The following is a 21991-nucleotide window of genomic DNA, read 5'->3' as shown; positions in this document are numbered from 1 at the left end:
TTTTCTTTATCATAGATTCAACTGACAAAAATTCAAATATTAGTATCCCTCTCTGCATCCTCCTTCAGATGTGGCTGAATTCTTTTAGAGTCAAACAGACAGGCAGAAACCAAAAAGTACACATGGCAAACCTTCTCACCATGGAGACCTCACCTTGTCATCTGCTTCCGTCACTAATGGCGCCATTGTGCTTCCCATTGGACTCGGAGCATTCAATGTTACCCTTGATGACGATGTTTGTCTGCTTGGGCTGTTTAGTTTGTGTAAATTCAGGGAAATGATCTTCTGCCAGAGTTGTTGTACACAGAAGCTGGTGTCCCATGACAATGTTTGAATGCTCATTCGTGTAAGAGTCATCCTGGCATTTCATGGCACTATGAGAATATATATATATATATATGAGATATTAGGAAACTATTTCTGTAGCTTCTCAAACAGTTCAATGCTAATCTATCTATCTATCTAGTCCCCAGATTTAGCATTTAAGCAGAGTGGTATACAAAATGGTTTATACTGGGCGACATTGGCAGCTGCCTGGGGGGATGTTTTGTTTACTTGACATTCAAAACAATTAAATGTAAGGGAAATGGTGAACTGCACTACGCTAATCCTGTTGCCTCTCCGGAGCATTACTGCTCCCTTGTTTCCTAGCTTTCCCGGATTCTGGCCGCAACCCTGGCTGTGTCTGATTGTGGTGATATCTGTGCTGGTGCTGTGACCCTGCCTTGGTTGTGCTCGTGCTGTGGCTGCACTGATACTGTACCCCCTGCTCGCCCTGATCGTGGTCTTGCTCCTGGTTGCGCCAATGCTGTAATCATGCCTTTGGACACCTCCCTATCAATATACGCATGAGACTCTTATCAGCACCCCCAATATATTCATAGAGTGCATTTGATAATTTCACACCTATCGTTTCTGTAATATGACATGTGTTTACGTTATTGCTGTGCCCCCCCCCCCCCTTCCTTTTTGCCACAATTGTATTTCATTTGTTATTTACGACATCTATTGCACGTCTGTCCATCCTGAAAGAGGGATCCGTCATCATCCTCTGCTGCTCTTCCTGAGGTTTCTTCCTTTTTTTTTCTCCCTTGTTACAGGGGTTCTTTTCCTTGGTTTTTCCTTGGGTGATGTGAGGGTCTAAGGGCAGAGGGATGTCGTACACTGTAAAGCCCTCTGAGGCAAACCATGTTCTGTGATAATGGGCTCTATAAATAAAATTGACTTGACTTGAATTGACTTGAGGGGGGTGGGGGGGTGGGGGTACAGTATTTCTTGGTCACAGAGCATACAGTCATTGTTTCAGCAGATAAAATGACATAAAGAAGGTAGACGAGACCTTAAGCAATTAAGCAATGAGGGTGAGACAGACTTCATATTTGTTTGTTGGTTTGATACATAATTTGTCCATCTTGCAGTGTACAATTCTTTTCTCAGTCTCAAAAGGTCAGCCTCTCCATCTCATGAATTTCTTTGAAGATTGCGAGCAAGATGTCTTCTGTAGGTGGGTCGGTCTGTAACCATTTACGCAATTGCTTTTTTTGCTGCTATTATAAATAATTTTAGCAGGTATCTGTCACTTCCTGTTATCTCTTCTGGTAGAAGTAGTAGTTATGCATGTATGTGGGATTTGTAGCCAAAGAATCTGCTGCATGATTCCCTGAATATTTACCCAAAGCAATTAAACCTTTGGGCAGGTCCAAAAAATGTGGTGGTTTGCCTCATCGTCTCCACAGTTTCTCCAGCATTTATGGTCTGTAGATCTTAAATATGTTTTCAACTTGGGAGTAGTGGTTTCCCACATGTTTTCCCAATGTTGACTGGTTATTTTTTCCTGTAATTCTTTTCCCCATCTCTCCTTTAAATAATTTGTAGAGGTTCCTCTACTCTTTGCAATTCCCTGATAAAGTTTTGAGATGATAGATTTGATACAATCACTGAGTGCCTGCTTGACTAATTGTATTGGTTCATTAGGTTCTGTGTTTGGTTCACTTCTCACAATTTTTTAAGGAAGTATTGACGCAGCTGTAAATATCTAAAAAAGTCATATTTTTCCAAATTATATTTTCCCCTCAATGTCTGAAAACTTAGCAATGTATTTTTCTCCATTATTTTGCAATATGCAGTGATACCCCTATCCATCCAGTGCTTGAATCTAGAGTCTATAATAATCTCTAATTTGGTTTAAACCCTGTATCATATGCCATCCATCTGGATTTTTTTAATTGTGTCCACAAATTGAATTGTTTTATTACAGAAAACCAGATTTGTAAATTAAATGATGTGAAGGCATTGAGGTGTTCATGGAATGTCATCATTAGTTTGTAGTCTCCAATCATTGCCTGTATTGGAATACCTTTGCATACACTCTCCATCTCTTTCCAATTTGCCTCATAATTACTGTCAGACCAGATGATTATCATTTTTAATTGTACCCCTTGGTAGTAGTCCTTCAGATTAGGTAGGGCCATACCATCCCCTTCCTTGCTGATGGTTAGTGTACTGTATTTAATCCTTGGTTTCCAACCATTCCAAATAAATCTGGAAATTTGTTTGTCCCAAATATGAAATTGAATCGGCGGGATTCTGACAGGCAGTGACATGAATAAATATAACAGTCTAGGTAGAACCGACAGTCATATAATTTCAATTCTTGCGTTTAAATTCAGTAGGGATGTTGACCAGTTACCTTAGTCATCTTTAATTTTTTGTTTACTCTTTCATAATTTTTTTGTATAAGTCATTAGGGCAATGTGTTAACCAAATTCCCAGGTATTTAATTGCATTTTGCGACCTGTCAGTGGGGAGTCTTTGCCTTACGTCAGGCGATGGATTGCAGTTGAAATTTAATATTTGTGTTTTTGTATATTGAATTTTTAGCCTGAGTATATTTCAAATGATTCGAGTAGATCTAAGAGGTTTCGGAGGCAGATGTTTGGATTATGAACATAAATTAAAATGTCAAATGTCATTGACCTCAATTCCTTGTATATTACCGTCTTGTTTTATTACTTGTGCGAATGGTTCTATATATAGTGCAAAAAGAGTTGGGGAGAGGGGGCACCCTTGACGTGTAGATCTCTCTAATTTTATGCGGTCTGTGAGACATCCGTTTATCTTGATCCTAGCTGTTGGAGCTGAGTATAGAATTATTATACTGTTAATTGATTTGTTATTAAAGCCGAATCGTTCCATGACTAAAAACTGATATTTCCAACTGACGCAATCAAAAGCTTTTTCAGCGTCTAGGCTGATTAACACAGCATTTGTTTAAGTTTCTCTGATATTTTGAATTATATGAAGTGAGCGTCTAATATTATCCTGTGTTTGATGGCCCCGGACAAAACCTGTTTGGTCATTGTCAATTAGATTGGGAGCAAAGGAGTCCAGTCTCTTGGACATGATGGAGGCATACAGTTTGTAGTCCTAATTTAAAATTGAAATTGGTCTATATGAACTACATAATGTTGTATCCTTGCCCTCTTTTGGGATAACAGAAATGACGGCTCCACTCCAAGAAGGTGGAGTTGACATTTTTTCTAGCGTCCAGTTAAAGGATCTTAACAGTATTGGCAACAGATCATCCGTAAAAATCTTAGACCATTCGGCTGGTAAGCCATCACTTCCTGGAGTCTTATTATTTTTTAGTTTATTTAATCTTTCTTCTAGTTCTTTTTCTGTAATCTGTGACGTTAGGTACTCATTTTGTTGTTTTCCAATGGAGGGGAAGTCTAATGAATTTAAGAATGATTTTATGCTTTGCTTGTTTTCTTGTTTTGGTTCTGAGTAGAGGGTCTTATAACAGGATTGGAATGCGTGATCTATCTCATCTAAATTATGGTACGTTTCTCCTGTCTTTGGATCGGCTATTTTATATATTGAATGTGAGATCTGTTTTGTTTGTATTTTCTTTGCTAATAACTTTATAGCTTTAGGGTCTACTTCATAATATGATTGTTTTAGAAATGTATATTTTTCCTTTAATTCTTTGTTGTAAATGCCCAAGATCTGTTCCTGGTTTTCTTTTATTTTAATGAGAATTTAGGGATCCTGATTTTCATAGTGTTGTCGCTCCAAGTCCTTTAAATTATGTTCAAGTTGAAGAAATTTCTCTGCCTTTATTTTCTTAATTGCCGTACTAATAGATATTAATTTTCCTCTGACAACCGCTTTTAAAGTGTCCCATAATATATTTGGGGTCACTTCCCCATTGTCATTGTGGTTGAGAAAGGTCTTAATTTCCAATTGTATTTGTTGTATGGCTGTTTTGATGTTTAGTAGGCTTGTATTCAGTCTCCAAATAGTTTTCCTTGGTCTATTATCTAGATGTAATTTCAGGTAAATTGGTGAATGATCCGAGATGTCTCTAGTTCCAATGTTACTTTTCTGAATCCTGTGATGGTCATTTTGGAACATACAAAAAGTCTGTTCTAGAAAAAATTGTGTGGGAAGCAGAGTAAAATGTATAGTTTTTATCTATTGGGTGTAGGTCTCTCCACACATCAATCAGGCCAAGTTCATCCAGACCTTTTCTCAGTAATTTAGTCTGAGGGGTTAAATTTCTTTTACTGTTAATTGTGTCCAGTTTACCTTGTATTACTGTATCAAACTCACCTCCACAGATTAGTGTGCCTTGTGATTCTGAAGCAATCAGTTTAAAGATTTTCTTTATATCTGTTCGATCACTTTGTGGTGGTAGGTATACACAAAAAAGGGTTGTTAATTTATTTTCTATTTTCCGTTGGATTAGGATATAGCTGCCTTCATCATCTCTGATCTCCCTAACTAATACAAAATTAATAGAGTTATGTGTTAATATTGCTACTCCTCATTTATATTGAGTTATTTAAGCCATTCACATTCCAAGAAATTACTCTAAAGTTACTATACCCCATAACAATAGTTCAGTCTGCATGTGCCGGCAAGATAAACAAACTAAAGAAGAAAAACTAAACAATAACAGATTATATGAACAAGAACAGATGAGAACAATACAACCTTGACTTCCTCATACTGCCCTGCCTTCTTCATATACCCATTCATTTGCTGGTGGAGAAACATGCCTACATTGAGTAGGGGCTCCCTCTTTGCTAAAAGCAAAGTTTCCTTCTTCTCTTGAGCCAGTCTCTTAGTCCCTTCTCTCTCAGACAAACAAAATGACTCTGAGGTGTTTGTGGGAGTCATGGTTTTTCTTTGTGGAGTTTTCATACTTGTTGTCTTTGGAAAACTCTAAGCCTCTCACAGGCCCATCTGGCGTGGTCTGCTGTTCTGGTCCAGTGTGTGTCCTGAGCGAGTCTCTCTTCCCAGTCCACATCAGCTGTTTTCGGTGGGTCCACAGTGTAGCCTCTCTTTCTCATGTCCTGAGCTGCTTCCGCAGTGCTGTTGTAGAGGCGTGGTCCATTTTCCAGTGAATCCTCATCTTTGCCGGGTAAGGTGTTTGGAAGCGGATCTGCTTTTTCACTGAGGAGTTTTTTAATGTCTCTGTACTCTTTTAGTTTGTTATTCACCTCAGTAGGAAGGTCATGTGCGAATGTAACTCAATGCGAGTGTAAGATACTCAGTGCCTTAAGTATCTTATCCTTTGCATTAAATCCCTGAAAATTAACCAGAATGGATCTGGCAATGGTATCATCTTGAGGTTTTGGGCTAATTGACCGGTGGGCTCGTTGGATCTGTAAGTCAGCGTTACTGTCGAGCAGCAACTCCGCTTTCAAAAAGCGGTCAATGAACGCTGGCACTGAGCTTCCCTCTGTGCCTTCGCTAATACCGTATATTCGTATGTTATTACAGCAGGACCTTCCTTCTAGGTTGGTGACTTTAGTCTGGAGGATTTTCCGTTGTTTGAGAGAGTAAAGCAGAGCATCTCGTAACTCTGGTTTAACCGACTCTATTTCGTCTATTTTGGATAGTGGGCAAGTCCTCCTCACCGCTGCCAGCCTCCATCTTGTCTCTATTGATTTTGTTGTCGTTCATCGATTTTCCTTCTGAATATCCTTCTTGAGTTTAAGTGTTCGCAGAAGTTTTCCTGCCTTTAAGCCCCATTCATTATGAATATTTTTTTTCATTTGTTGAAGCGAGAATTCGTGTTTTGGTGGGTTTTTCTTTCTATATTGACTGGGAGAGTTTTCAGTTTAGGTCGCCGTCCTGGTATGCTCACCGTAAATCCCTAATAATATCTTTTTATTTGTTGGTTGTTATTATTGTTTGTTGGATAAGCTGTTTATTAGTGTTGATTTCTCATTAGCTCTTTTTCTTGTGAGGGGTTGCAGTTGTTAGCAAAAATAATAACATCATGTTAAAGCATGCATTAATGTACAATAATTTTCAAAAAGTTCTCCTCTGAGGATACATTTTGTATTATAACAACCATGTTTTATTATACTGTCATTCATTCTCTGTTAACCCAGTTATGTTCCAAATACACACAATAAAATATTGTAATAGTGGATATTTGCTCTACATGCACTGAAATCACAAGCATTTAAAAAAAAAAGAAAATTCTGTGTATTATTATATATTGTATTGTATTGTATTATGTGGGTCCTTTTCTGTCCATTCCAATGGAAAGAGAATCTGAAGACAGAGATTACCTAGTAGTAAAACTGACAGTAAATGGTTTCAAGAGACCTTTTTTTAACAAATATATATTTCATATATATATCCTATCCTATATATATATATTCTTCATATACAGTCATGGAAAAAATTATTAGACCACCCTTGTTTTCTTCAATTTCTTGTTAATTTTAATGCCTGGCTCAACTAAAGGTACATTTGTTTGGACAATTATAATGATAACAACAAAAATAGCTCATGAGAGTTTAATTTAAGAACTAAGAACTATTCATTTTCCATGGTTTTCTTGATAATAACCAAAATTACTTAAATTCTTACATCAATAGCTATGGCATTGTACCGCCAAAAACACTACTTTTAAGCATTCCATGTTTTCTTTTCTGTTTGCTTTAAACACATGATACACACAAGAGTTAATACTTGATTGCATAACCATTGTTTTTGATGACTGCAGCCATGCGTCTTGGCATGCTCTCCACCAGCTTCTGACATTGTTCTGCTGTCACAGCAGCCCATTCCTGTTGGACAAATTCAAACAAATTTTCTTTGTTTTTGGGCTTGTGGTTCTCCATTTTGAGTTTGATGATTTTCCACAGGTTTTCAATTGGATTAAGATCTGGTGATTGAGCAGGCCAAGGCATGGTGCAAATGGTGTGGTTCTCCATCCAGGCTTTAACTGACCTTGCCGTGTGGCAAAGGGCATTGTCTTGTTGGAAAATCCAGTCATTCGAGGCAGGAAAGAGTTTTCCAGCTGATGGAAGAAGACTGTTTTCAAGGGTAGTCCTGTACATGACCTGGTTCATTCAGCCTTCACACAATTGCATTTGCCCTGTTCCACTCAGACTGAAACAACCCCAGATCATGACTGATCCACCCCCATGTTTTACTGTAGGGGCAAGACAGTCTGGGTTGTAAGCTTCTCCAGGCTTCCTCCTAATCAGTAAGTTGGCTGGAGTGGGCATCAATTCAAAATTGGATTCATCACTGAAGAGAACCTTAGCCCAATCATCAACAGTCCAATCCTTGTGGTCTCGAGCAAAGAGTAACCGGGCCTTCCTCTGCCTTTCATTGATGAAGGGCTTCTTGCGTGCTCTGTGTGACTTCAAACCAGCTTCAACAAGTCGGTTTCGAACTGTCCTTGCCGAACAAGTCACATTTCTCGACAGTGCCCACTCATTTTTAAGGTCCCTGGAGGTCTGACAACGATTCCTGACACAGGAACGGATGAGTGCACGGTCATCTCGTGGGGTAGAAAGACGTTTCCTGCCACGGCCAGGTAGCAATTTGGTAGTGCCATGTTCAGCTTGTTTTTTTTTGTTGTAATGAACGGCTGTCTTGGAGATCTTCAGTTTTTTCGCTACCTGTCTCTCACTCATGCCAATTTCCAGCAGTGCCAAGATGGCTGCCTTTGTGGCTTCACATAATTCTTTTGTTTTAGGCATTATGTGAGAGCTGACAACTTCTGAGTTGTGCTACGGCTTGAATGTAAGCAGGAAACCACTCTAGGCCTTTGCATGTGCAGTGCTGCTTGTGACATGAAATGGCCTCTTATATACCCTGGGAATCAATTAAGCTTAAGAATGTCAAATAGGACATAAAGTATTATGTGACCAGCTGCATTTTTTGTTGTGTTCATTGTATTATACGTTTAGTGGTACCAGATATTAGAATGAACAAGAAATTGAAGAAAACAAGGGTGGTCTAATAATTTTTTCCATGACTGTATACATATATTTAATATATAATTTGTCATCATGAGTCAAAATATCCTTAATTTCTGAAAAAAAGTGGACAACCTCCATAGATGATTATTCTGTCAACATGATGTTAACAGAATATTAACACAACATATTAACATACATTTTTAGGTGACTGCATCATTAGAAAATCAAACCAGAAGAGTATTTTTCTGTTAAACTTTATTTCCTCTCATAATTTTCTGGTGACACTGTCCATTCCAATGGCATGAATTTTTTTTTTTTAAATCCCAAGTAAACGCTTTAAATCTTTTGTGTACGTTTTTTGACATTTACAAGTAATATAACATGTTTGCTTTACAAACAGTTCAAATGTGATTAATAGACTGCACTGTGCCCTGTGCTTCCTTCTTGCTTCAAAGTCAGCCATTATTAAGAAAGCTTGTTTGCTTGTATACAGCAGTCCACTTATGATGATGTGAAACACTGTGATTGGCTTACAGACATCCCATCAAATAAGTCTATGGATATGGGTTGAGTCCTGAAGTCTAAAGAGGTATTTCACCAATTTAAATCGTGGACTATCACCTCCCAGAAATCCCTCATACGTGGCCGTTCCCACGTATAAGGAGCTTGCTTTTCCATTATCATGACACATCTTGGTGGCGTTGGATTGGAAATAATGACAGCTTGTGCGGTGGCTGCAACAGAAATAGAGCTGCTAATATTTTGAACATCCATCACCGTGCTTCTTAGAATGTTATCGCCAGAGGAGAAGTCATGTAACATCACTCAGTGAAAATGCAGTCATCTCACATCTCAATTGTGTTTTATGGACATTTAGAAAATATTGCTTAAGTTTTGCACAAATCTGTGATAGAAACCCACCCAGTGTGGACCCAGGTCATAATTCAACACAAATGGTCTGATTCCTTTGTTTCATTTCACTAAGGAAAAAACCTTTTGGAATGTTAGGTTATTTGCTTTCTTGTAGAGGGTTTGATAAGAAAACTCTCTTGTCTATCCACTAAATATACTGTAGAGCTATTATTTTTACGTCCACATGTAAATATGTCTTTTCAATAAACTCTGTGAATTTACTGTCAGCCAAACAAGTTTTAAAAAAGACGGCAAGCAAGCTTGTGAGCACAATGGTGTATAAGCTAGCAAGGAGGAAGGAAACAGAACACTACAGAGAAAATGGAGAAAAGTTCCAGGAGTTATTGTGAGTGACTGGTCCCAGTGAGCTCAGCATCAGCAGTTTACCAACCAGCCCTGCAAGCAGACACTATGCTTATGTCACCCAGCTTGTGGCCACACCTATTGCATGTGAATGTCCATTTGTGGTGTGACCGCAGATTTAGACTTACCTGTTGACAATTCTTGACCCTAAACTAACATTTCTGACTTGTCCAACTCTCCATAACTTGATCATCTACAAGACTGCAGAAAAAAGAGTGATCAAGAAATGATTGATAATGAATGAAAATTTGCAGAATTTTCCTTTCTTTGGAACACCTCTCCAAACTCAGTGACAATCCATTACCTGTGGACTTGGGCGTAACCAAGCCTTTGGGATGACCCAGTTCTAAACCGATACCACAAAACTCAGACGACACTGAGATGCTTTCCCTCAAGATGGAGAAAATCGAGCCTCAGATGGAAGGATGTCTCCACATCACATGAGGGAGGCATCATAAATGCGATAGATTTGGCAGCCTGTTGTGCTGTGATGCTCCACAGCGGTTTATATTGGCTCAGAACCCAGACTGGAAGTTACAGTTGTTGTCCATCCTAACAGAGAGCTGTGACTTTCAGCATGGACTTCACAGAGGAACAGGAAATATGTCGGAAATCAGAGAGCTGTGGAAGTCGGCCCGGGCAGCCACAGCAACCATAGCACCATGCCTTCTGATAAAGCATGTGTCCAAGTGGTTCCTTCTCAACATAACATGGGATAATAACACATGTCCATATAAATTGTTATTGGCTTGTTGTGCTTGAATGTGTGGAACATGACTCATCCTCTTTAAAGAGTGTCACAGCTAACAGCTTTTATGGAACAGAAGTCAACATTTCCACAAAGGATCCTGCTTAGGCTGAGGATTCACAGTTGAGTAAACACTGTGATGTCAAAGGACTATCACTACTAAAAGTACTCTGAGTATGCTGATAGTACTGCTGTTGGCTGCTTGGTTCAATTCTTGGTTGAATCTCTTTCCTCCCCTGCCCTGCACTCATTTTAGAAAACTAGAGATCTAATCTCTACTCTAATGTCAAAACTGCTTGATGTCTATAGCGATGCTTGCAGCTCAGTGACAATGCTGATATGCAAGTGTTTAACAGGTCATGGAATAAGTAAGATTAATGTAGAATGGAGAACAGACTGTGTCACTAGAATAGGTGTCCATTAAAAGTTTTTTACATACACCCTGCAGCAAATAAGAATTGAATATTCACCCAGACTATGGTACAATAAAGCAGAATTCAGTATGTTAGCAAAATATATTTGCTTAATTAACACAAATACAGATAAGACTGATAGTAATGTTGTTAGTTTTGCAGATATTTGGTCATAAACCATAAGTATTGGACACATTGAGGTGTTGACCTGATGGTGGTGCTACATGCTCCATGAATGATGGCACCAATTTATAAGCTAGGCCTACTCTAACCAATAGTTGTGGAGACATTTCATCCAAAACCACAAATGAAATATCGTTAAAAGTTTGACCATGGCATGAATTACTTGGGCACTGATTTGTCAGTGGGAATCCAGCCAAAGTTCTTAACCTTGTCACTGACTTCCACAGGTTAGTCTATAGACACTGGCATGGTGTTGATGCCTGCCAATGCAGGGTTCATAATCAGCACAAACCTCCTGTGCATTAACAGAGTTCAGACTGAAAATATCACAAGGTAAAAGACAGAAAGTAAACCATAGCTGCTATTGAATCTATAAAATCCGTAACAAGGCCCAGTGTATCAGACATAGAAGGTAGATTTATTGGTCATTTTTTAAACAAAGAATTTAAATTTATCCATGATCCTGCTACATCTTTGGAGCCAAAGGATGAGTCGACCAAAATCAGCAGCTACTATGAAGATTCCATCCGGTTGCTTGGGTATGTTGCTGCTGGTGGCATCGTTCAATTCCTGAAGTGCATTTTTTGAACTTGCATCAAAGTCTTGAGTCCTTATGGCACCCAACAAGGTCAGCCCATCCAGCGCAACAGCTTGATCTGGGATGTTAGGGGTTAACCATGTCTCTGTGAAGATGTATGCAGAACAATCCCAGATTGGTGACTCCCAGTGGTGGTGGTAGAGACACAGGAGCAGTATCTTAGTGTCTTTGGGTCCAATTTGTGTAAAACTGCTTAAATGAAAGAGCAGAAATTAGCATTTAAGGAGCACAATAGATTAAACTATGTTTTCATAGGACTGTTTTCTACTCTGGACATTAAAATACCATTTAAAAAAAAGTTTAAGAATCAAAAATCACATTGCATGTTTGATCTCAACAGTTTACAGTGTAAATGTAAGGAGTTTTGCCCTGATGCTGGGTTGATAGTTAACATGGGTGTATTTGGAGTCAAGGTGTTCACTGCCCTCCAGTGGTCATTGCAACACAGAGAAACTGAGAGATGCAGCTAAGTGTTTCTATCAGGTGCATGAATGACATCCTCTGACAGTCTATCCTGTCAGTTCATATCAAACCGATAAGTAACTGATTATTATTGGATTATTGGCAACTTCAGGGGCAAGTCTCTAGTAAAGGTCTTTTGTCTGTTCCAGAGTCCAGGCTGAAGACTAGAGGGGACATAACTTTTGCAATCAAGACTCAGAGCCTGCCTGAGTGACTGTTTTTGTTTAAGTCTCTCCTAAAAATGTACTTCTATCAGAAAGCGTATCCTGATTTTATCTGAGCTGTTTGACAATTTTATTGCTATCTTACTGATTTTAAGTCTCATTCATTATCTTGATTTTAGTTCAGCCCTTCTTGTATTCTTTAATTTTTTTTATGTCATTTTATTAGTTTGTTTTATTCTTCTCGTGTTAGTTTTATTGTAAAGCACTGTTGTGACAGGTTATATGTAATTAAAGTTTATTATCATTGCTATTATTATAAATAGATTGATTTATTAAAACTTTTTCCACAGAAATGTTTTAATAATTGTTTTGTAACAATTTTAAGAGGTTAATTTAAATATGAAACACAGTTGGACAGTAGAAAAATAAAGCTTATTGCCAATCCCTTGAGGAATGAGAATCAGAATCAAAAAATAATCTATTGATTCCCATGGTTTGTTACAGCTGCTCAGATGCCAAGGATAGAAAATTACTAGGAAGTAGAAACACACACAAAGTCTTTAAAATTATAAAATAGCAATAATAAAAACAAACTACTACTTTACATACTAGTGTATATAAATATTTAAAATTCTAAATATGTATAATGTGCTGAGTGTGTAAAAATACAAAACTATATGCCTCATGCCACAATACAAAGTGTAAAACTAGTATCTAAAGTTACAAAAAGAAACATGTGTATGGTGCAACAATGTGCAATACAATATTTACATAAGTAAGAGAACAATATGAATATATACAGTACAATATGTTGTCAAATAAAGCCTACATTTAAAAAAGCTAATTTCATCATGTGACTTCATATATAATCTCCTACAGCCTATCAAGACATACAGGACATAGTTGCCCACACAACATTATAAGATGCTGTCCTCTACTGGAACTCAGCTAGAAGTACAGCAAAACCCCCAGACCTCATGTGCCCTGCTTTGTCCAAATTCAATCCCATAAACGTTAGCGGTGATGTTTAAACCTTTCTGTGAAGTGGGTGGAGGGGTTCAAAAAAAACAACCACCTCAAAGTGACCTCTTCATGTCCCATATATTATGCCTTTATGAATATATGCAGGTATCATTGTAGGCTTTTTCTCTTTATTTGGCCATATAATACCTAAGATTTGACTGTATAAATGGATGGATGTAAGGATGAGATACTGACTAACACACACACACACACACACACACACACACACACACACACACACACACACATTTCTGATTACCACAGGAACGTTACACAGTTTTGAAAATGTTTTTGAACACATTTTCTCCTTCAGGTATCCACAGTATAGTATCAAAGAGAAGGTGTGAGCTACAGCCATGTAAACTATAACATATACACACACCATAATTTGTTTTATAGCTGTTTCCCATGTCAGTACCGCATATACACACACACGCACGCACACACACATACTGACACCCAATGTGAGCTTAGTGGATGTGAATGTGCATATTAAGAAGCCACTACAAACTCATAAATCATTTTGACTTTGGACACGCCCCCTCCTCTCCTATTGGCTGCTGCGCGCTTCATGTCGGTTACGTCCCCTCTCGGTAATTTAAATAGCCCCTTGCGCAATTTGATGAATAGTGTCCCTGTCAAAAGCGTTGGAGACAGATGAAGGAATGTGGACGGAGAGACAGCTGTAACAGAGAGGAGAGGGCGAACAGCTGCGTCATGTCTCCTCCTCGCGCTTTCATGTGGTAGTTTCTCTCCGGAGCTGGAGGTCGGGGGAGAGTTTGCTCAACTATTCCCGTCACCGTGCTGCCGTCCCGGGCTTTCTCTGTTGCTTTGCGTTGTTTCTAGGAAGCTATGGAGAACACAAGATGTAAAGTCCCAGTGTTATAAGCGAGTCGAGGTTGTTGTGAATAATTTATCCGGCTTGTCAAACTTCACTGCGGAAAGGGAAAGCTTCGGCACGGCTGAGGAAGGTAACGTCTCTGTTTTTACTCTTTTGTTTTTTTTTTGTTTTTTTTTTTTTTTTAAATATGCGCGCGCGTTACTGAGGCATTACAGGTTTCTTTTAAGCTAGCCCCTCCTGCCTGTAAACAGCGTGTCTGTTAAGATATATCATTAAGTTACTCAATTTAATGAGACGTAGTTTATGCATAAGAAAACATATTATAACGTTTCTCGTGTTACAATTACTGTTACAGCTGGAACTCTTCCAGATCTCGCTTGGTGACCCAACCCCGCACACCAAAACACACCAAAACACACCATAGACTGCATGCCTGTAACATTAACCCTCTGGAACCTGGATCCAGCTATATTGTGCTGTTTTCAGACGCCTTTTACCATTATTTAAATCTTTGACATGTGAGCACATTGGTTTGAAGTTGGCATAAAATAACCTGCAAATTGCAAAAAAATGAATACAAACAGGTGACTACCAAATAACCTGAAAATTAGCTATATATATATATATATATATATATATATATATATTTCAGTTTATTATTATAGATATCATAACTATTATAGTGTTTCTGTTTTATTTTAACACTTTTTCAGGTCATTTTCTGTTTTATTCTGTTACTTTTCTTTCCTTTTTTGATAATTTTCGGTAACATTATTACAGCTATTTACTATTTCTTGCTTATTTCATGTTAATTCTTCCATGTTTTCCATGTTTGCCATCTTTTCATGTTTTTGAAAGAAATCAAGCCAGTTTTCCCATCGGTCTACCTGCCAAATCTAAAATAAGATTACTTGTGATTTATTCATGTTAAAGCTTTAGTGAACACAATTTTTAATCTATGTTCGATTTTATGTGCTACTTACTGTATACAGACTATTTTGTTTATCAGTATGTTGGTGTCTGGGTCAACCTGTTAGAGCTTTTCAAGGGACCATGTTAACAATCAGATGCTGAATGATCTCTCTCATGCTGAAGCCTTGTCAAGGTTTGTCAGCAAGTTAAAATGACTCTTGTGTAGTAGGATTTATTACAAGCTCATGTTTGTAATTATTGCAAAGACAATATCCATAGCCAAATGTATACATTTTATACAAAAGTACTGTCATCGTTGATATTAGACAAGTATTACTGCAAGAGCCAATGTTATCCTTAAAATGTGGAGGAGTGAACATAGCAGCTCTTCTACCTGTCTCACTTGTCAAACTATTGTGTGTCTAGGAGCCTCTGAGGGCTCACATCAGCATGGTGAACAGCCAAGCGTCAGGCGTACTGCCGGCCCCCAGGTCATGTGCAGGATGTGGGGGGAAGATTGCAGACCGCTTCCTGCTCTTCTCCATGGAGCGCTACTGGCACACTCGCTGCCTCAAGTGCTCTTGCTGCCAGGCCCAGCTGGGGGACATTGGCACCACCTGCTACAGCAAAGGGGGCATGATTCTGTGTCGGAGTGACTACATCAGGTGAGAGGAAGAAATAGGTGGCAGAGGAAGAGGGAGGAGGGAGGAGAGGAAGCTGCTGATTTTAGAATTTGGAGGCTGCACAGACTGAGCAATCTGTGTTTTTGTGTTTGCAGACTGTTCGGGCACAGCGGGGCTTGCAGCGCCTGCGGCCAATCGATCCCAGCCAACGAAATGGTGATGAGGGCGCAGGGAAATGTTTACCACCTCAAGGTAAATCCCCAGCTCTCACATCAGTGTGCTTTGTCTCCCGCTGCTTGTTTGACAGGAACATCTGGGACTTGGTGGGCAGAGACAGTGAGGCGGGAACAAGTGTCCCCTAAGTATCAGGAGAGAAATGATTTTGCCCTCCGTCTTTTACCTACTCACTGTTAAACTTTGATTGAGACATATTTTTGAATCTTTCAAGATGTGTTTCAACAGATTTTATGGTTTCATAAACATTTATCATCCAGTTTCAGGATGACAAAATTCTGTTTCAACTCTTGATGTGATGCTCTTAGTATATTGTGCTGTAATGGCTAGAATTCGATCCATTTCCATTTCTGACCCTTTGTTTTTATTTCTGCTCATCTGTAGTGTTTCAGCTGTGCCACCTGTAGAAACAGACTGATGCCTGGAGATCGTTTCCATTACATCAACGGTACAATCTTCTGTGAGCACGACAGACCCGGCGCCGTCTTGCTCAACAGCCACCTGCCTCCACTTCAGAGCAACTCTGTGCTGACGGACCAGAAGGTGAATAAAGACACCACAGAATCAGTCTCCTTACATGAATATCACTGTGCTTTAATGTTAACGAGGTTATATTTACATTCCTCCTGGGGCACCAGCTGGGCGCGTCATTAATATGAAGAAAATTAATCAGCATAGTGGGTAAAATACTAAAAATATCATAGATGCTATTTCAAAATGCAGTGAACAGTCTTTACTTACAATACGTCACAGCAGGAACTGAAAAATTGAAACAGTGTAAAAAAGGTGAAAAACACTTAAGACTTAAGAGTCAGGTTGCAAGGGTCTCAGAAAATATTGCGGTTTCGCAGTATCACAATATTACACAATCATTATTATTATTATTATCAGAATGACCCTTGAAAAAAGAGAGGTTAATTTTGGTCGAATAAACATTTTATTTATGCTTTACTTTTTACTGTAATTGAACCTTAAAGCCATTTTCAATGTGTAAAAAGTCTCCATTTCGAAAATAAGAAAAAAAAGGTAAGATTCTTTAACCAGTCATGTTATTTTTCATCATCATAGATAAGCACATGTACACTATATGATGACCTATATGATGATAAAAGTTAGGGAATTCACAATGACATTTTCGAGGCCTGGAAAAGTCATGAAATTAAAAAGAATAATGGAAAGTTTCGGAACAGTCATTTGTTGTGTGTAATTAAAATTGTTCCAGTTATCTTTCGTGGATAACATCCACACAAAGGCATAATTATTTTCTGTAGCTGTGGACCTAATGCCACGATGTGTGACAGCGTTTTGTTTAACATCCTTTCCTCTTTCTCTCTGTGCTTTGTCTCTCCCGTCATGTATTCCAGCTCAAATTATTTTTGAATAGAGTTTGAATCTCATATGTTAAACAAAAAAAAAACAACGGGCAAATTTTGCAAGAATTTAAAAAATCAATAAATAAAATTTGAGTTTTAAAATTTTCTCCATGAAAAAGTGTGGGGCCCTTGTGTACTTTATATTTCCACTCATTTTCAAGTGAAATATTGTACTTTATACTGTGCTATGTTTATCTGAAAGCCTTGTTGTTAATTATATGGGAAATAAATATTTTACATATATACCATATTGTCAGCATATAAAATTCAATGTTTCAGATTAATATTAAAAATCATTTTTTCATTTAAGATCAGCTCCACCTTGACCAGCTAAAACATTAAAATACTGCTTACCTGTATCAGTAATTGTAATCTCATTATGATAATAAAATGACAGTGACAGGATTGTTCTGCCAAGTAACACTAATAAGCACTATCGTTTTTGATACTTGGTACATTTTGCTGTTAATACTTATTTACTTTCAAAGGCATTACATAGTAATGCATAAATTATAGTGGGGTATATATAGTTTATAGTTTAAATTTATTGTATTTGATGTTGATATGGACATCACAGTAGCATTAGAAATGCACATTTATGCACAAGCACTAGATGCCCTGATGTTAGTGTTTGTAGTGGAATGCTAATTTGCAACACCTGTCACAGGAGGCTTTAGAAAAAAAAAAGATTATTGAAAAGAAAAGAAAAAAATGCATCCATAAGCACACAAGGAAATCAAAAAAGGAAATGTACATAAACAAAATACACCCACACAAAGTTCAAAATGCAAGTGTGTGTGTAAAGAGTCAGAACAATGACACTGCCGTCATTTAATACAGGGATACTAAACGTGTGAGTGACAAGTCGCAACAGCACTGTACACTTTTCTAGGATTTTAGCACGTTTTTAAGATTTTAGGATGTTTTTCAGATTTTAGAACATTTTAAGACATATCTAGGATCAGGGGGTGTGCGGGATCCTCCACTGCCACTTGTTTTGATAAACAAGTTCTTTATTGATGCTGTTTATGCACTCTGGCACCTTATTTAAAAGTACAAAAATGATTTTCAGTGTGAATCACTTTAAAGTGAATCAGAAAATGGTTTTGGGAGGCCACCCAGCACCTTTTGGGGGCCAGATTCAGGCTTTGGGCTGCAAGTCACTAAATAACACATTGATTAAAAAAATAAAATGATACTTTAAAATCAGAATACTTCTTTTACTCCTGAAAGATCAGATGTGACTGTAGGACAGCGGTGTTATCTGATATCTCTTTTTGCTATATATCATTTTGTCATCTACAGTAATTTAACTGTTATTTACGACATATATAGTACGTCTGTCTGTCCTGGAAGAGGGATCCCTCCTCAGTTGCTTTTCCTGAGGTTTCTACCATTTTTTTTTCCTGTTAAAGGTTTTTTTAGGGGAGTTTTCCTTAGATGATGTGAGGGTCTAAGGGCAGAGGGATGTCGCATGCTGTAAAGCCCTCTGAGGCAAAATTGTGATTTGTGATAATGTGCTTTATAAATGAAATTGTACTGAATTCATAACTGAACTGAAAAAATCCTCAACTTTACATCCCTAAGATACTGATTTTCTAATGGTCTGTACAAGTAGCACATTATTATTATAATCTATTAAATGAATTCATATCATGTTGCATGTCAAATTTATTTATTCACAAGTAGGCATACAACAGATGTAGTTTTGTTTATGTGTGTGTATGTGTATATGATAACAGAAGAACAGCTGTGGGGCTCTGTGTGTTGTTGCAGTGACCCTGACCCTTGTCCCACTCTCTGGTCTTGTGTGCAGGTATGCTGAGTGGCAGGAGTGCTGCATGTTTTCCTCCCCCTCCCTCCCGAGCTTCACTTTTCTTTGGTGCACTATTCCTCTCCTGCTACTGTTGTTGTTGTTGTGGACTCTCATCTCTGCCTCACCTCTCTTCCTCGGGGAGGATGCAGTTTCTCACCAAGATCCCCGTCCATCACCGTACCAGAGACTCTATATACCGCATTCAGAGTCTCATTTATGTTGTGTTCAATGTTAACGTGGTCTGTGCATCATGCAAAGACTTGAGATTATGTGGACTGCACTGGCAGAAGGCTTCTTCAGGACTAAGAGAAAGCAAAACAATGACGATGAAAACCTGCGCCAACTGGCAGATGGAATAAAAGATGTCTGAATGAACATTTGATGGATTGCTGCAAAGTGACTGTCAAAGCTTTGCTTACGGCGTGTGGCATCATGTGCCCTCAGCCTCAGTGTTTCTAATGAACTCTTGATCTCTCTTGTATTTCTTCATCTGAGATCTCACACACTGAGTTTGGAATATGACATTGATGGGTGTCAGGCACAAATCCAGAAAATCTGAACATGTTCAGTCATGGGAGACCTTTAAATGAGTTTTAAAAATAGTCAGAAGTGAGATTCAAACCCACAACAGAAACTTTTTTAACCCTTTGAAACCTGGAGTGACATCATTTCCCTTGCTTTTAGACGCCTTTCAAAAGTATTTAAATCTTTGAACGTGGAGTAAATTGGTGCAATTTCTCTCAAAAACATGGGAAAAAGGCAATAAGCAACTTGGTAGGAAATGTTTCACAATCTGCAAGAAATTAGTAGATGCAGATTTTTTTAAAAGAAAAAAATTAGGAAAAGCATATTAATATATATCATAATTACATTTTATAATTATGTTACAAATGCATTCATATTTCAGGCACTTCCAGATCATTTCCATTATTGTTTCTAAACTTTGTTTTCTTTTTTCTGTTGTTTCTAACACATTTCCAGGTCATTTTCTTCTACTTTTTACTAATTTCTTGCTAATTTGGGGGTAATTTCCTCTTTCATTGCTCATTGTCTTCTTCCCAATATTTCTGAAAGAAATAAAGCAAATTTGCTCATGGTTTCAGAGAGTCAAAGTTAAAAACAATTGTTTGTCAGAAGTAAGATTAAGGAAACAAAAATCTAAAGTTGCTGTATCTTCAGGCCCTGCACAAGGCACCGAAATCATCCAGTGAAGGTTTCATTTTCTTCCGAGTTTTACTTCTCTATCAGATGCCTGTTCAGTGTGTGGAAAAGAAATTGTGGAGCTGAAAAGAAAAATCCTATTAAAATAATTTTCCTGTATCACGAATGGCGTCATTTTGAAGCCCCTTTACGGCATTACAGTGGCATTATCTTGCATGGCACCCAGCATGGTGGATGTGACTGTCTCTCTCACTGTCTTTAGCCCTGTATGGTGAAAACATGCCTGATTACCCCGAGGAATGGAATTAAGGGGCTTGAGCTCTGACCATTTACAGAAGCAATTAAACATGAGCCCTGTATCTGTGCTGCTGGAGCTCTTGGGAGGCTGAACTTGGGGCATATCCTGTGGCTGACTGGCTCGGTGGCTGCCTGCCGCTAATAAAGCCTAATCTGAAAGCAGGCTAATTAAAGGGGAGTGGCCCCCTCTCCATCCAGGGCATTTGAAACAATCTGATGTATTTACTGTTTACCATGTTCCAATTAAAGCTCCAACACAGACCGGTTTGTTTCCCACTGCAGCTCTTTGTTCTCTGCCACTCCGCATGGCTGCTGAAAATTATTTTCCAGAGCTGCATCTAATTCGCTCCAACTCTGTGTGCCTTCTTAATGTAAAAACTCAAGTCTCAGCATAGCGTCGAAGGTTGGGAGTTAATCTTAGTGTGATAGCAGAAAGCAGACGATAGGATCTGCTCTACTTTCACACCTTGCCTTGGAGCATGGCAGCCATCAAACTCACACCTTAATGCGCTTAGCTATTTCAAAACGTCCCACTTGTCATGGTAGGTGCTGATACTGCATCAATTATTTATTCCACGTCTGATCAAGAAGCGTCACGCAAATTCATTAACGTATGCAAATGATCACAATTACAATTATCTTTGTATCATGATGGTGAAGAAATAAAACCTCGGCACATTCCCGAGTCCCACCGCACCACAAGTTACACTTTGCATTCAAACTAATCAAGCCTCATCTGCCTTTTCCTAATTAGCCGGAACGTTTTCAGATGCCAATTAGCAGGTCTCATGAAAAGACTCTTTGCCATGAGGCATTGTCTTTTATCAGAGCTTCTGCAGGTGTGTGGCTCACCATGTAGCCTGTGTCATAGGAAAGTGTTTATTCCTGCTAATTAATCATATTAACACATGCAGATGAGTGTAATTGCCTGAGCTCCGCCACCTCACACTGTGTGAAGACACAAGATGATGCCAGGATATTTTTACATGCTCATGATGAAGAGGAAGAGGACCGGAGAAGCCTCCCTCTTGCCCAGATTCTTCTGTGATATAGATCCAAGATGGATGCCCTCCTTCAGCCCAGTTCTCTTGTGATGCTGATCCGCTGCTCTGTTAGCCAGAAGATCTTCGGAACGACTTGCCAGACGGAGTGTTTGGACTCGAATGCTGTGCTGGCGCTTACACATCTCTGTGACGGTCCAGTCTGCTTGTGTCGCCAGATGTAGTGTAAAGTGTGAACAGCAGGAGAACACAGGGGCTCAGCTCCCATCTAATAACTGCTGTTAGTAGTTTTTTCCTATTTTCACTTTCATTTGTCTCCGCTTTAAAGCTGAATGCTCATTACTGTGGTGTCTTTGAGCTGCATGTCCATGACGGTACTTATCAACTGCGTTTAGCGATACCACATCATAGCTTGTACAGACGCCATGTTAATGGGATATTAGTAGTCATTAAACTGTACCAGAGTGGTTATTCCTCTTTTCTATATCATGTGGGATTCATTAAACCATTCATAGCTCACATTTTTAATGTGTCAACTCTCCAAACCAGGGATACTCAACTTGCTTTGCTTGGGGGCCCCTTTTGCAAAATGAAATGGCCAGAATTTAGGATGTTTGACAGATTTTG

At 38.6% G+C, this 21991-nt stretch overlaps 1 protein-coding gene across 1 annotated transcript; it reads left to right on the top strand.

The window, feature by feature from the left end:
* The first annotated feature begins 13728 nt into the window (after nt 1-13728).
* lmo4lb (LIM domain only 4-like b) lies at nt 13729-20228 on the top strand. The gene is made up of 5 exons (XM_042488214.2): nt 13729-14077; nt 15286-15524; nt 15638-15734; nt 16101-16259; nt 18906-20228. Exons 2-5 carry the CDS (start codon nt 15310-15312, stop codon nt 18912-18914), a joined length of 480 nt encoding a protein of 159 aa, XP_042344148.1. The 5' UTR covers nt 13729-14077; nt 15286-15309; the 3' UTR covers nt 18915-20228.
* The last annotated feature ends 1763 nt before the right edge of the window (nt 20229-21991 follow it).

The sequence above is a fragment of the Plectropomus leopardus genome, chromosome 4 (assembly GCF_026936395.1).
Source record: "Plectropomus leopardus strain MGB_pleo_1.0 chromosome 4, ASM2693639v1, whole genome shotgun sequence".
Classification (NCBI taxonomy): Eukaryota; Metazoa; Chordata; class Actinopteri; order Perciformes; family Serranidae; genus Plectropomus; species Plectropomus leopardus.
Note: the sequence above shows the minus strand (reverse complement) of the source record. Positions and strands in the feature narration are given on the sequence as shown.